General features: G+C 45.5%; 1 protein-coding gene across 1 annotated transcript in view; it reads left to right on the top strand.

Moving 5' to 3' along the window:
• Armc9 (armadillo repeat containing 9) overlaps positions 1 to 14,318 on the top strand; it is a 114,144-nt gene that overhangs the window by 5,061 nt on the left and 94,765 nt on the right. Inside the window, exons 4-8 of the mRNA XM_042679268.1 lie at positions 929 to 1,099; positions 2,687 to 2,842; positions 6,757 to 6,849; positions 8,598 to 8,622; positions 12,306 to 12,463. Of these exons, the coding sequence (XP_042535202.1) occupies positions 929 to 1,099; positions 2,687 to 2,842; positions 6,757 to 6,849; positions 8,598 to 8,622; positions 12,306 to 12,463 (603 nt within the window). The remainder of the gene's footprint in view (positions 1 to 928; positions 1,100 to 2,686; positions 2,843 to 6,756; positions 6,850 to 8,597; positions 8,623 to 12,305; positions 12,464 to 14,318) is intronic.

Genomic DNA, 14,318 nt, shown 5'->3' with positions numbered 1-14,318 from the left:
TGACTTGAAAGGCATCATCTTTAAATCTTCGCACCCTACCTTGGAGAAATGTGTGACTACATAAGAGCTATCACAGTTTTGGAGGAGAAGAAAAAAAGGAAACCATGCCATGTTTAGGAACTGAGACCACTATGGTCCTCATTCTGAGAGGTTTGGGGTTATTAATTCTAGGTAGTGGGATGGAGCAACAGACAGGCAAAACCAAGCCAGACCAAGTCCCTCAGAGTGCTTGCATTCATTTGGCAGGTGGGAGGGGCTAGGAGCAAATAAGACAGCATCCCTGCCAGAGGAAGGGCCCTAAGTCCTCAGTTCAGCCATCTTTGGATGCCAGCAGCCCATTTGCAAGATTCTGAGCAGGTGATGAGTTTAGGGCATGACATTTCCCCAGATGGTAAGCATCTTCTTTGAGAAATTCTGTTACTTCAGCACACTCATTTCTGTGTGTCTTACTTCCGGAAGTAGACACTTGGTTTGGAATCCAAACCTCAAGGCTGAGGAGTTGGAGTTCAGGCTACTCCCTGGCCATCTTCTCTTAGTCCCTGACTGCCCCTTGACCAGGCCTGGGTGCTGTGGAGAAAGCCGTCTCCGTTCCCATGAGCCGTGATCAGTCTCCCTAAGTTGTTCTCAGTGGATGCATGTGTCTCACTTCTCTGGCCTCTAATTTCTGTCTTCTGGCTGATTCTAGCCATTTCAGAGACCCGAGTTTTCGTCTGCTCCTAGTGCGTCCAGATTTGGTATGGCAAATGCTGGAAAATGGGGAGCAGTCACAGTAATCTCAGCGATCTCAGCCTAAGGAGCTGAGGTGCTTGAGTGTTTTCGATTCTCCTCTGGAAAGGAGTGTGTGTGTCTGGTGGTGGGGGGCAAGAATTGTGGGTGTTGGAGAAGGAGCACCCTCTACGATGGACTCAGTCTGATGTCTTCTCCATAGAAGGATCTCCTGGCTGCATTTGACAATGGAGACCAGAAGGTGTTCTTTGATTTGTGGGAGGAGCACATCCCCAGCACCATCCGAGAGAACGACTCCCTTGCGCAGAAGCTGGAGTTCTATGTTCACATCCACTTTGCTATCTTTCTCCTCAAGCGCTCTGTGGGGAGGCCGGTAGGTGGACTTTGGGGGTGGCTGTGTCCTCTTCCCAGGAGCGTTGCTCAGGTTCTGTGACGTGTTAGCATACTGCTTTCAGGATGTAGGCATGCTGTGTCCTGAGGAGTGGTTTTGCTCTTATTCCTGGCTCTTAATTTTCTTATCTATGGGGCAGTTTAATCATTTCCTAATTCAAAGATATATTAATTTTATGTACATTTCTTGCACCAAAAAAATTGGAAACTTTGTGTATATATTATATATATGTGTATAAAACATATAAGCATACACATATATGTGTGCATAGTACTGAGAGAACACTAGATTACTTACTGCACATAAATGAACGGTAAGTAGAGGAAAATTGTATGGTATTTGGGAGACTCCAGGGTTGAACAGTGCTTCTTCAGCCTTTTACCAGGGAGAGCTGGCGTGAGGTGAGAGGCAAGGGCTGAGGGGCCGGGAGAGCTGGCATTGGTCACATGATCCTGTGTGAGCTGATTGAAATATCAGGGGCTCCTGAAGGGAGCTACCTAAGCTGTGGCTGTGCCTCAGAATCTGACCAACAAAGGGAAAAGTCAGTTATGAGAGATTTTCTTTTTACTTTCTGTTTTTTCTTTGTGCTAGTCCTGGTGCTTGAACTCGGGCCTGGGCTCTGTCCCTGAGCTTTTTTTGTTGTTGTTGTCTGGGGCTTGAACTCTGGGCTTGGGTGCTGTCCCTGCACTCTTCAGCTTAAGGCAAGCGCCCTACCACTTGAGCCACAGCTTTAGTTCTGGCTTTTTTTCTTTTTCTTTTTTTTTTGGGGTGCTTAAATGGAGATGAGAGTCTCACAACATTTCCTGCCAAGGCTTGCTTTAGATCTCATTTTCCTGAGTAGCTAGGCTTACAAGCATGACTCACCATTGCTGGCCATTTTTTGTTTTATTTCTGTTTTGAGGTAAGGTAAAACTCAGGTAAGGTTAAAAATCACTGTTTAGCTGGGCGCTGGTGCCTGTTGCCTGTAATCTTAGCTACTCAGGAGGCTGAGATCTGAGGATCATGGTTCAAAGCCAGCCTGGACAGGAAAGGCTGTGAACTCTTACCTCCAATTAACCACCAGACAACCAGAAGTGGCACTGTGGCTCAAGCAATAGAGCACTTGCCTTGAGCCAAAAAGCTCAGGGACAGCGCCCAGGCCCAGATTTCAAGCCCCACGACTGACCAGAAAACAAAAAAACACCCTCATTGTTGTTTGGTGCAGTGATCAGAAGAGGGCCTCAGAACCTCATGGATGAAGAGGTGTGCAGGTGTGAGGGAGGCTGGGAGGGCTGGCCCACATGGGCCTGGTGGGAGCCTAGCGCCTTGAGGTCCTCACTCTGCCCAGGAGAGAGGAGCCTGAGGTGGGAGCTGACTCGCCCTGGCTCCCATGTAGTCATGGTGCTCCTGCCAGTGGCTCATTAATGTGTAAGTGTTAGGGATGATAGACACACTGGGCACAGTGCTCCTGCCAGGCCACATGCAGCATGGCCAGCAACGTGGCGAGGACCTGCAGAGCCTCATGGGGTGTATGGGGTGGGTGACTGAGCCCTCACCCTGAGCCTCAACCAAATGCCTGCCTTCCTCTAGGACAAGCAGGAGCTGGATGAGAGGATTTCTTACTTCAAAACCTACCTAGAGACGAAAGGGGCCGCACTGAGCCAGACTACTGAGTTTCTTCCGTACTACGCCCTCCCCTTTGTGCCCAACCCAATGGTGCACCCCTCATTTAAAGAACTCTTCCAGGTAGGTGGTGATCTTTGACTCTATGTTAGTGTCTGGACAGCATTGTGCCCTCACTGTACATGCACTGGTAGTTTATGAAAAATGCCTTAAAAAAATAAAATTTGCCTGCAATTTTTTTTTTTTTTTTTGTAGCCCAAGTCTACTTGGTCATTCTCTTATTGGGTAGTGTTTGCATTACTTTTTGGTTGCCTTTTACATAGCTGTGGTTTGTGTTCTTTTTTTTTTTGATTTTTGGGTCCGGTCATGGGGCCTGAACTCTGGGCCTGGGCGCTGTCCCTCAGCTCTTCAGCTCAAAGCTAGTGCTCTACCACTTGAGCCACAGCACCACTCCTGGCTTTTTTTCTTTTTGCTTATGTGGTGCTGAGTCGAACCCAGGCCTCATGCATGCAAGGCAAGCACTGTACCACTGAGCCACCTTCCCAGCCCTGGTGTGTGTTCTTAAACACAAAGATAAATCTGGAAGAGGTACGGAAGTGTTCATGTAGCAAAAGAGAGAAGCAATCCAGTTACAAATCAGTAGGAACATGCATAAATAATTTGTGTTAATAGTCTCACAATGGAATAGCATAGATCTATGAAAATGAATCAGAACCATGCACTGACATAATCTTGAACATAATATAAGAGAAGACACACTTTATGTCTAGCTTTTTGTATAATTTCTGTTTTTCCAGGGATAGATTTCTGTTTTCATTTTTCAGTATTGGGGTTTGAACTCAAGGCATTGCACTTGCTAGGCAGGTACTCTACACTGGAGCCACACCTCTAGCCTCTGAGTTCATTTTACTTGAGTCTGGAAGGGATTTTCTTGGTGTGCATGTAGTTTTGTACTTCCAGAGAAGATCTATCTTTGTATTGCCCTGTCACCTAGGGCTGGGGCTTGAACTCGGGGCTTGCATACTGTCTCTTTTTTGCTCAAGGCTAGCACTCTACTACTTGAACTACAGCTCCATTTCCATGTTGTTGTTTTTTTTGTGTGTGCTTGTTAATTGGAAATTAGAGTCTCACAGCTTGGACTGGCTTTGAACTGTGATCCTCAGATCTCAGCCTTTTTTTTTGGGTCCGGTCGTGGGGCCTGAACTCTGGGCCTGGATGCTGTCCCTCAGCTCTTCAGCTCAAGGCTAGCACTCTACCACTTGAGCCATAGCACCACTTCCGGCTTTTTTCTTTTTGCTTATGTGGTGCTGAGGAATCGAACCCAGGGCTTAGGCATGCAAGACAAGCGCTCTACCACTGAGCCACATTCCCAGCCGATCTCAGCCTTTTGAGTTGCTAGAATCACAGGTATGAGTCATGGGTACCCAGCTGATTTTTTTTTTTTTGAATTGTGGTACTGGATTTTGCTGTCAGGGTGTTGAGCTGCCCAGCCCAACCCAGGAGTATTTGAAACCACATTCTTTGCTAAAGACTCTGGAAACTGCACCGATGGGGCAGCTCCAGGCTGCAGTCTCATCTGGGGATGAAGACCCTCAAGTGAGAGTCTGTCCCCTACCTACCTAGTGCAGAGGTTGGGACAGGTGCAGTTCCTTACTGTTCCTTTCTGCACATGGGCTATTTGTCCTGAACCTGAAGCTGTTGGTGCAGCCCTTTGGGATCCCAGGTTTGTTCTAGGATCTCCTGTTAGCTTCCATCATCTTTGCTTTTCGCAGCTGTCAAAACTGAAGTTCAGGCTTTTAAAATTCTGAAGTTAGCATAAAGCTCTGGTGGCTCATGCCTGTAATCCTAACTACTCAGTAGGCTGAGAGCTGAGGATCACAGAAGCCAGCTGAGTGAGAAAGTCTGTTAGACTATTACCTCTAATTAATCACCAAAAAGCTGAAAGTGGAGCTGTGGCTCAAGTGGTATATCTGTGGCCTTGAGTGAAAAAAGCTAAGAGAGTCCAGGCTCTGTGTTCAAGACCAAATTCTGGCACAAAAAAACAAAGAGTCTCTAGTTACCTTGTTTGTTTGAGAGAGGCAGGGTCTCACTATGTATCTCAGGTGGACCTGGAACTTGTTATTTGGTCCAGGCTGGCCTTGAACTCTAAATTCTTCTGCTTCATCCCTTCAGTGCTAGGATTACAGGTGTCTGCCCCCATTCCTGCCCAGCTAGATCCTGTAGTGATCTTTAATGTAATAACCATCTTTCATGCTTCTGAACTGTTAGGGTTCCTGCTTTTGCTTCATGTTTGGTCTCTGCATTTTCTCTCAGACTACTACTGTTAAGGAGGATAACCTTCATTGTCGCCAAGCCTCTTAGTTGCTTTTATTGCTTTTTCAGACTGTCCGTTCTATCGTGTAATAAGAAAAGGAAATTATAAAAACTGTGATGGGTTCTTTTATGCAGAAATAGTTATGTAACCTGCATTTTTATTTATTTATTTTTTGTTGTGGGGCTTGAACTTAGGGCTTGGGTACTGTCCCTAAGCTTCTTTGCTCAAGGCTAGTGCTCTACCACTGAACCATAGCTGTGTTTGTTTGGGTTTTTTGTTTTTTCTGGTGGTTAACTGGCTTTGAACCATGATCCTCATATCTCAGCCTTCTGAATAGCTAGGATTACAGGCATGAGCCACCAGCAACCAGCTTTACAATTGATTGTTTTTTTGGAAAACTTCTCAATGAGGACTGATGTGGCAAGGACTGAGTAAAGCTTAACTAGTGAAGAGTTGAAGACACTGAAGGGATCCTTGCATGCGCTGCTCTACAGAGGAGAGGAGGCCACAGGGAAGGCATGGGAGGTGAGCTGTGGGCCTCCCCAGGCCACAGAAATCCATTGTCCATTCTTCATGCATTGAGTTTCAAATGCAAGTTTGAATGATGGAAAGGACCAGCCACTCACCTGCTTTAGAATCTGTGTTCTACAGGGAAGAAACAGTATGAGAGAGTGGTTTTTCCCAGACTGTGCAGCAGAGCCAGGCCTGCACTGCTAGCTCTTCCCACTTCCTCTGTGGGATCAGTGCCCATCAGACATGAGACACATTCATCTCAAAGCTAAAAGCACAGAAGAAATCAGAACAGTTGAGGAAAAAAATGGGAGATTCATGCCAGAGAGACTATACTTTAGAACTGTCCCCATCATTAGCAATTTCCTCACAGAAGCAATTAATTTGAAAAGATGTATTTACTGATTAAACAAAATGCTTAGGGGCTGGGAAGGTGGCTCAGTGGTAGAGCGCTTGCCTTGAATGCCTGAGGCCCTGGGTTTGATTCTCAGCTCCACATAAGCAAAAAAAAAAAAAAAAAAGCCGGAAGTGGCGCTGTGGCTCAAGTAGTAGAGTGCTGGTCTTGAGCTGAAGAGCTGAGGGACAGCGCCCAGGCCCAGAGTTCAGGCCCGACGACCGGACCCCCCCCACCCCAAAATAAAAAAGAAAGATCATCATTTTCCTCACTTCTTTAGTTATTTCTGTCATTTCTTCCTTCTTTATGAACATTATTATTTATTTTCAAGGGATAAATCAAACTAAAACTATCATAAAGATATCATAATCCACAAGGTATTTGTGACAGGAAACAGTATCTGTCCTTTCTTCCTGTCTAGATAGAGCTCTGTGGACACAGCTCCCTTTCTATGGGGTCTTTTGGTAACGTAGCAATAACTGTGTTATGTCTGCCAGTGCTGCACATGCCTAAACTATACTGAGTTATTTTGGCACTCAGCTTAATAGGGTGACTTGTCATGCTTGTTTAAATCCATGAAATAGTCAAATCATGTGCAAGTGTCTTTCCCCCTGCAGTGGGCACTTGAATCTAGAAATAGGTTCATTCAGTAAATGAATTGATCATCTGTCCTGAAACCTGTCTCCATGTCTCACAACCCAACATGCTATCTTGCTTTGTTGTCAGCCAGTGGCAGGGCTGTTTCTCTACCAGCTGCGCCTGGATAATGATGATGTTTAGAGAGTTTGTGTTTTCATTCATTCATTCTTTTTCCTTCAGGATTCCTGGACACCAGAGTTAAAGATGAAGCTGGAAAAGTTTCTATCTTTAATTTTTAAAGCCAGTAACACACCAAAGCTTCTAACCATCTATGTATCCTTTCAGAGCACTTGGAGCCCACCTGGTGTTGGGCAGCGCACTGGTCAGGGCGGCTCCTGGCCAGGTCATTGCTCTTGTGCTTACGAGGGGGATGGATGGCTAAGAGGGGTGGCTTCTGTGCTGCTGGCTGTATGAGATGTGGCCAGGGTCTTATTTTCATGCCACAGGCCTGGAAGCTGTCTTCTTAGAAAAGAACTTGGGAAAATTTTCCCTTTGCAGAAGATCAGTCAGTCAGTTTGGAGATTAGGGGCCATGGTATATGGATTTAATTTCCCATTCAAACAAAGATTTTCCTCCCTTTTTTCTTTTTTAGTGCTGGGGATCAACTTCCTCTTCCCTCAAATAGAAAAAAATAAAGACAAAAACTTCTCTTAGTGGTAATTGTATAGTTCTGAATATACTGAGAAATCACTGAACTGTATACCATTTTTGTTTTTGTTTTTAAATGCCACGCCTGGGGCTTGAACTCAGGGTCTGGGCTCTATCTCTGACTTTTTTGCTTCTGGCTACTCCTTGAGCCACAGCTCCACTTCTGGTTCTTTGGTGTTTAATTGGAGTTAAGAGTCTTATAAACTTTCCTGGCTGGCCAGGCTTTGAACTGTGATCCTTAGATCTCAGCTTCCTGAGTAGCTAGGATTACTAGCCTGAACTCCCTTCACCCAACCTATATACCATTTAGAAAAATCTACAAATGGTTGTACAAGGGGGTTGCACATTAATGTAACTATTTATGTGCCTATTGCATTTGATCAGAGTTGTTCCTTCCAGCATCCCCCTCCACCAGTGAGCTGCATATTCTTTTTTTTTTTTTTTTTTTCAGTCATGGGGCTTGAACCCTGAGTGCTGTCCTTGAGCTCTCCAGCTCAAGGCAAGTACTCTCTCTACCACTTGGGCCACAGCATGGCTTTTGGATTTTTGATGGTTTATTGGAGATCAGCGTCTCATGGACGTTCCTGCCCGGGCTAGCTTTGATCCGCATTCCTCAGATCTCAGCCTCCTCAATAGCTAGGATTACAGGCATGCGCTACCAGCACCCAGCCTCTTTAGGTAAACCATGCAGCATGTCAATAAAGCTGTTCCCAGAAAATTAAGAATAGGGCTGGGAATGTGGCTTAGTGATAGACTGCTTGCCTAGCATGCATGATGTCCTGGGTTTGATTCATCAGTACCACATAAGCAGAAAAATCTAGAAGTGGAGCTGTGGCTCAAGTAGGAGAGTGCTAGCCTTGAGCCAAAGAAGCTCAGGGACAGTGCTCAGGCCCTGAGTTCAAGCCCCAGGACTAGGAAAAGAAAAGAAAAGAAAATTAAGAATAGTTCAGATGGGCTTTTGACCAGGTGTCTAGACTCACGGGAGCTGAGGTTTGAAGCCATGCACCTGGCTTCAGGGGTTGCAGCCTTAGCCATGGTCCTCGTTCAGCCTCAGTGTCCTTGGGACAAAGCTTGAGGATTGGTTACCATGTTGGTGGGGCTGAATTCAGATTAGCATAATTAGAGTATTTGGTGGCAGTGGGAGGCCTTTAGAAGAGGCTGTGGGTATAGTGAAGGCCAATGCACACAGGTCACTAAGGTGGAGAAGGAGGGATATGACCGGGTTCTGAGGAAATCCCTGTCCTGGCTGTCGCAGCAATGTGGGAACTGTCCTGAGCAGCCTCCCTTTATCAGGCTGCAGGGCCTTCTCTTACTAGCCACACCATGTCTGGTATCCTGAACACCTGTTTTTCTGAACTTCTTTCTCATCCCAGAAAGAAAATGGACAAAATAACAAAGGTAAGTTATTTATACAACTTTTGAAAGAATAACTTTGTCATTTCAGGCTTTCAGCTGTGAGAAGGGACAGAGAATTTTTGCACTTGGCAAATGAAGACTTTAGTGAGTCTATGTATCACTTGTAGTTCATGTCTGTAATCCTAAAATTTGTGAGAAGCTGAGATCTGGAGGATCATGTTTGCAACCAGTCCATGCAGAGAAGATCATAGCATAGCTGGGCACAGTGGCCTTTTTATCCTTTGCTATGTGGAAGGCTGAGATTGGATGGATCATAGTTCTAGGCAGAAAAGTCCATGAGATTTCATATTAATAGAAGGAAGCTGGACACAGTGGTGCATGCTTGCCATCCCAGAGATAACTGGAGCCCAAAATAGGTGGATTGAAGTTTAGGTTAGTACACCCCCCTCCCGCCCCCCATATCAAAAATAACCAGTGAAACCTGGTGCTGGAGCCTCAGGTCTGTAATCTTGTTTACTTAGGGCTGAGATCCAGATGATCATGATTTCAAGCCAGGCTGCATGGTAAACTCCATGAGACACCATTAGCAAAATAATTAGCAAAAATATGGCTGGAGGTAAGGCTTAAGTGGTAAAGTGCCACTAAGCAATGAGTTCAGACCTCAGTACCAGCAAAACCAACAACCGAACAATGAAAACCAGGCTTGAAAGCATGGCTCCATCGCAAGTATACCTACCCAGAAAGTGATTTCAAACCCAGAATGACAAAAAAAAAAAAGCCCCAAATATTTACAGAATTTTGCAGTCATGTTATCTGCAGAGTCAGGGGTCCACTTTACAGGATGGTTAGTGTCACCTAGCAGATAACTGAGGTGTGGAGCAGGTGGAGTTTCCGAGTAATGGCCCTCGTGCCATGACTACTGCCACTCAGTGTCATGACCCAGGCAGCGAGGGTCCATTCTATACATTCTACCTCCATTCTATACAGTCAAGTAAGAATTCCAGTTTGGAGGTTGTATTAAATTATGTTTTGCCATGGGCAATGGTTTTTGCCAGAACTGCCCACTTTTTAGTAAGAGAATAAGGAGGAAAACTAATGACTGCCTACTTGTGCCCTCATTTGGGGCACTTTGCTTCTGCTCTGTCCTTGTTAGTACATTTTGGAAACTGTTTTTTTATGTTGGAAGGAGTATATGGTGTGCTTCATGATTTCATTTAAAAATTTTTCATTACTGAAGATTGAACTCCTATCTCCAGCTTGCTGGGCAATGCTCTAAACGGCTCAAGCCACACCATGTCCTTGTGCTTTATATCCTTTTTCTGATAGGATCTCACACTAAATTTTCCTTTGTTTGCCTCAAACCTCAATCCTCATTCTGTTGCATCCTGATAGCTGGGATTATGGGGGTGTACCACCTGCTCGTTCTTCTTGCTTTTCATAAGTAAAAGCAAGAAGGACTAAAGTCACAGTCCTCAATTCTTACCAATAGTGAAATATTTGGTCTGTGAAATGCCACATTTATCCTTTCTAAAGAATACTGTCAAAGATGATTTCAAAATTGCCTGTGATTAGCCGGGTGCTAGTGGCTCACACCTGTAATCCTAGCTACTCAGGAGGCTGAGATCTGAGGATCGCGGTTCAAAGCCAGCCCGGGCAGGAGAGACTGTGAGACTCCTATCTCCAATAAACTACCAGAAAACCGGAAGTGGTGCTGTAGCTCAAGTGGTAGAGTGCTCGCCTTGAGCTGAAGAGCTGAGGGACAGCACCCAGGCCCAGAGTTCAAGCCCCACAACCGACCAAAAAAAAAAAAATTGCCTGCGATTGTGTGTGGGGGGGTGGGGGGGTCCTTTTTTGTGTGTGCTGCTTTTTAGAAAGGTAAACTTTGTGTGCCAGTGTGCTAGTCATAGTGCTTGAACTCAGGGCCTGGACTCTGTCCCTGAGCTGGTTTTGCTCAAAGCTAGTTCTCTACCTCTTGAGCCACAGCTCCACCTCCAGCTTTTCTGGAAGTAGTTTAGTAGAGATAAGAGTCTCATGGACTTTACTGCCTGGGCTGTCTTCAAAGCATAATTCTTAGATCTCAGCCTCCTAAGTAGCTAGGATTGCAGGGATAACCCACCAGCACTCAGTGGAATTTTTTTTTTTTTTTAAGAATTAGTAACTTATGGGCTGGGAAGGTGGCTCAGTGGTAGAGCGCTTGCCTTGCATGCATGAGGCCCTGGGTTCGATTCCTCAGCACAACATAAGCAAAAAGAAAAAAAAGCTGGAAGTGGCGCTGTGGCTCAAGTGGTAGAGCGCTAGCCTTGAGCTGAAGAGCTGAGGGACAGTGCCCAGGCTCAGAGTTCAGGCCCCACAACTAGACCCAAAAAAAGAAAGAAGAAGAATTACTAACTTATTTGACTCTTCACTTACCAGGAATTGACAAATGAATAATAGTTTAGATTTGTCACTAAGGAGAGAGTTGGTTGGTAATGTCAGAAAAAAAGGCTTAGATAGGGGCTGGGAAGGTGGCTCAGTGGTAGAGTGCTTGCCTTGCATGCCTGAGGCTCTGGGTTCGATTCCTCAGCACCACATAAGCAAAAAAGAAAAAAGCTGGAAGTGGTGCTGTGGCTTAAGTGTTAGAGTGCTAGTCTTGAGCTGAAGAGCTGAAGGACAGCACCCAGGCCCAAGGTTCAGGCCCCACGACCCGACCCAAAAAAAAAAAACAAAAACAAACTTTCATTATTAGATAAAATAAAAAGCAGTATGAAAATAAAAAAAAAAGGCTTAGATATTTGTTTTTGCTCTTGGTGGCCTCATGCATTAGTCATCTGTGCATCACCATAATGAAATACCTGAGGCAGTTAATTTATAAAGCAAAGACTTATTTAGCTCACGGTTCTGGAGGTTCCAGTCCCATTGGTAGTGTCAGTGCTTTGGCCCTCTGTGAAGGCCTCTGGTGGTGGTGATGGGAAGCACATGGTGGAGTGAACTGTGTATTATCATGATCCAGGAAACCCAGGAGAGATGGGCTGGACATTCTGGAGCTAACTCCATTTAGCTCTAACCTTGTGACAAAGGTTTTAACATATGAATCTTTGGGGGCCATCGTCCTAACCATAGTGTTTTGGCCCCAACGTGTAGACAGCAGGTGTGGATTTGCCCTTCCTCTGATCGGTGGTTTGGCTGCAGTGTCCAGGGCTACTGCAACCTTCCAGGTGCTTCCAGGTGCTTTTTCCCCAGGCCTGACCGGAGTGGTTCTCTGCTTTAACTAATTGACCACAGAACCTTCCCTCATCTTGGATTCTTACTTTGCCCAATACCCTTTATTTCCTTTAAAATTAAGAACTGCCCTGCAGATATTGTCCTAGACAACTTCAGTGACAAAACAGAGGAAGACACAGATCTGGCTCCTGTGAGCTGTGAGCTGAGTATAGAAAGAAATAACAGTCTTGTATCTTAGCCATAGAACTAAACAGAATTGTCTGGGACTCCACCAAGGGAAGTGACCTTGTTAGGAAAGCCATTGATGATTCGGTTGACCTACACACAGGAAGAGGTCATGTAGTGGCCACAGGCACTTCGTAAGTTCACCTGGTATGACACAGGAAAGTATTCAAAACCCAGAGTGCCACGTTCATTGTTACAGTGGATAACTGTCTGATCCATGTGGAACCTTGGGGATCGGCTGCTGTTGCTTGGGTTTGCTGCTGCTGTTCTCACCTGAACTCTCGTTGTAACCATCCTAGAAATATTGCAGCAGCTGCACCAGCAGCTGGTAGAAGCCGAGCGCCGGTCCATGACGTACCTGAAGCGGTACAATAAGATTCAAGCCGATTACCACAACCTCATTGGAGTCACAGCCGAGCTGGTGGACTCGCTGGAAGCCACGGTTAGTGGCAAGATGGTAAGGAACACCCCAGCTGTGTATGTTTCTGTTGGAGAAAAGAAGCGCTGGGGGCCTGTGTGATGTGGCTCGCTAACCCTCTGTTTCACAAAGCCAGTGTGCACAGACCCGCCATACGGACAGCTCGTGACCTCACTGGGCTGCTTGTGGTACTTTATCCACAATCCTCACTCATCATCTACTATATCTTTGTCTTTGTATTACTGCCAGCTGGGAAATTATCTGGCAACAAGAAAAACCATTTCATAGCTGGGTACTGGTGGATCATGCTTGTAATCCTAGCTACTCAGGAGGCTGAGATCTGAGGATTATGTTTGAAGCCAACCCAGGCAGAAAAGCTTGTGAGACTCTTACCGCCACTTAGCCAGCAAAAGGCCAGAAGTGGAGGTGTGCTTTAAGGGGTAGAGTGACAGCTTTGAACAAAAAAATCCAAATGGGAGTATAAGGTCCTTAGTTGAAGCCCTACTTAGTTGAGGCCCCCAAAAGAAAACAAGTTGTAGTGAACATTTTGTGTATGTCACATACCTGTGAATGCACCCCAAAAGTCAGGTATGGACACTACAATTTTGATAAATGTTACTAACTTACTTTCCTAAACATTTAATGTGTACCAGAATGCCCATTTTCTCTACACAGCTGACACCTCTGACCAGACTTTGAAGCTGGGTGTGAGGGCGCACATGAGGTCTGAGGTGAGGCTGGAGGGCTGTGACTTTATGCCAGAGAGAGGGACAGGAGGCATGAAGGAAAATGTCACGATGGAGGCCTTGACAGAGACAGTCATCAAGCACCGGACAGGGCTACTGTGATGGCTCTCATTCATTCAACAGGTGTTTCCAGCCTCCTGTTTTATAGCAGGCGAGCCTGTGGCTCCCTTCCCCTCGCTGTGACCCGGGCAAATGGGCAGCGGGGTCTCAGCAGGTCAGGAATGCAAGTGCAAACCTGACAGGACCCATTTAGGCCTTCAGATTTGAAGCCTAAGGCTCTTTCCACCACGTGATGGCTACCCAGGGCCTTTACTTCCTCAACTTACAGAAGTGGTTTAAAATATGTTTATGTCACCAGAATAAAATACAGTGACAACAGGGGTTATATACCATGGGGGAAGAACATACAAAAGAAACAAAAAAAATCACATAGTACATTAAAAACAGCGACAAAGGAAAAAAACCTCTGTGTTTCTATCTTGGGGTTCATGATTCCGGTTCCCTGCATCTTATATATACATTTTTCTAATTTGGGGAGGGAAAGGGAAATAACAAAATTCTGAAACAAGGACACAGGTTGATCCATTGTAACAATGAGACATATAAGACACTATGTTGAAAACGAACTTCACAGCTGGCTGGCGCCAGTGGCTCATTCCTGTAATCCTAGCTACTCAGGAGGCTGAGATCTGAGGATCATTGTTCAAAGCCAGCCTGGTTAGGAAAGTCCGTGAGACTCTCATCTCCATTAAAAACCACTCAAAAATCAGAAGTGGTGCTGTGGCTTAAGCAGTAGAGCGCTCGCCTTGAGCTGAAGAGCTGAGGGACAGCGCCCAAGCCCAGAGTTCAAGCCCCATGATTGACAAAAAACAACAACAACAAAAACAACGAACTTTACAACTTCGGGGGGGGGGGGGGAGTTGGGGAGGTGGGAAGGAAGGGATGGTAGGGGAAAAATAAAAGAGGAGGTAACAGTGCTTGATAGGAAATGTACTCATTATCTTACCCATGTAACTGTAACCCCTCTGTACAGTATCTTTACAATTAAAAAAACATTTAAGAAAGGGGTTTTTTTGGTTAGTGACTGGCTTTATTTCTATGTCCCTTATCATTCTGTGAAAATGTTGAGCCAAGGTCAGAATTTAGAA

This window comes from Dipodomys spectabilis, unplaced genomic scaffold (genome assembly GCF_019054845.1).
Source record: "Dipodomys spectabilis isolate Male_0828 unplaced genomic scaffold, ASM1905484v1 ptg000051l, whole genome shotgun sequence".
Taxonomy (NCBI): Eukaryota; Metazoa; Chordata; class Mammalia; order Rodentia; family Heteromyidae; genus Dipodomys; species Dipodomys spectabilis.
Note: the sequence above shows the minus strand (reverse complement) of the source record. Positions and strands in the feature narration are given on the sequence as shown.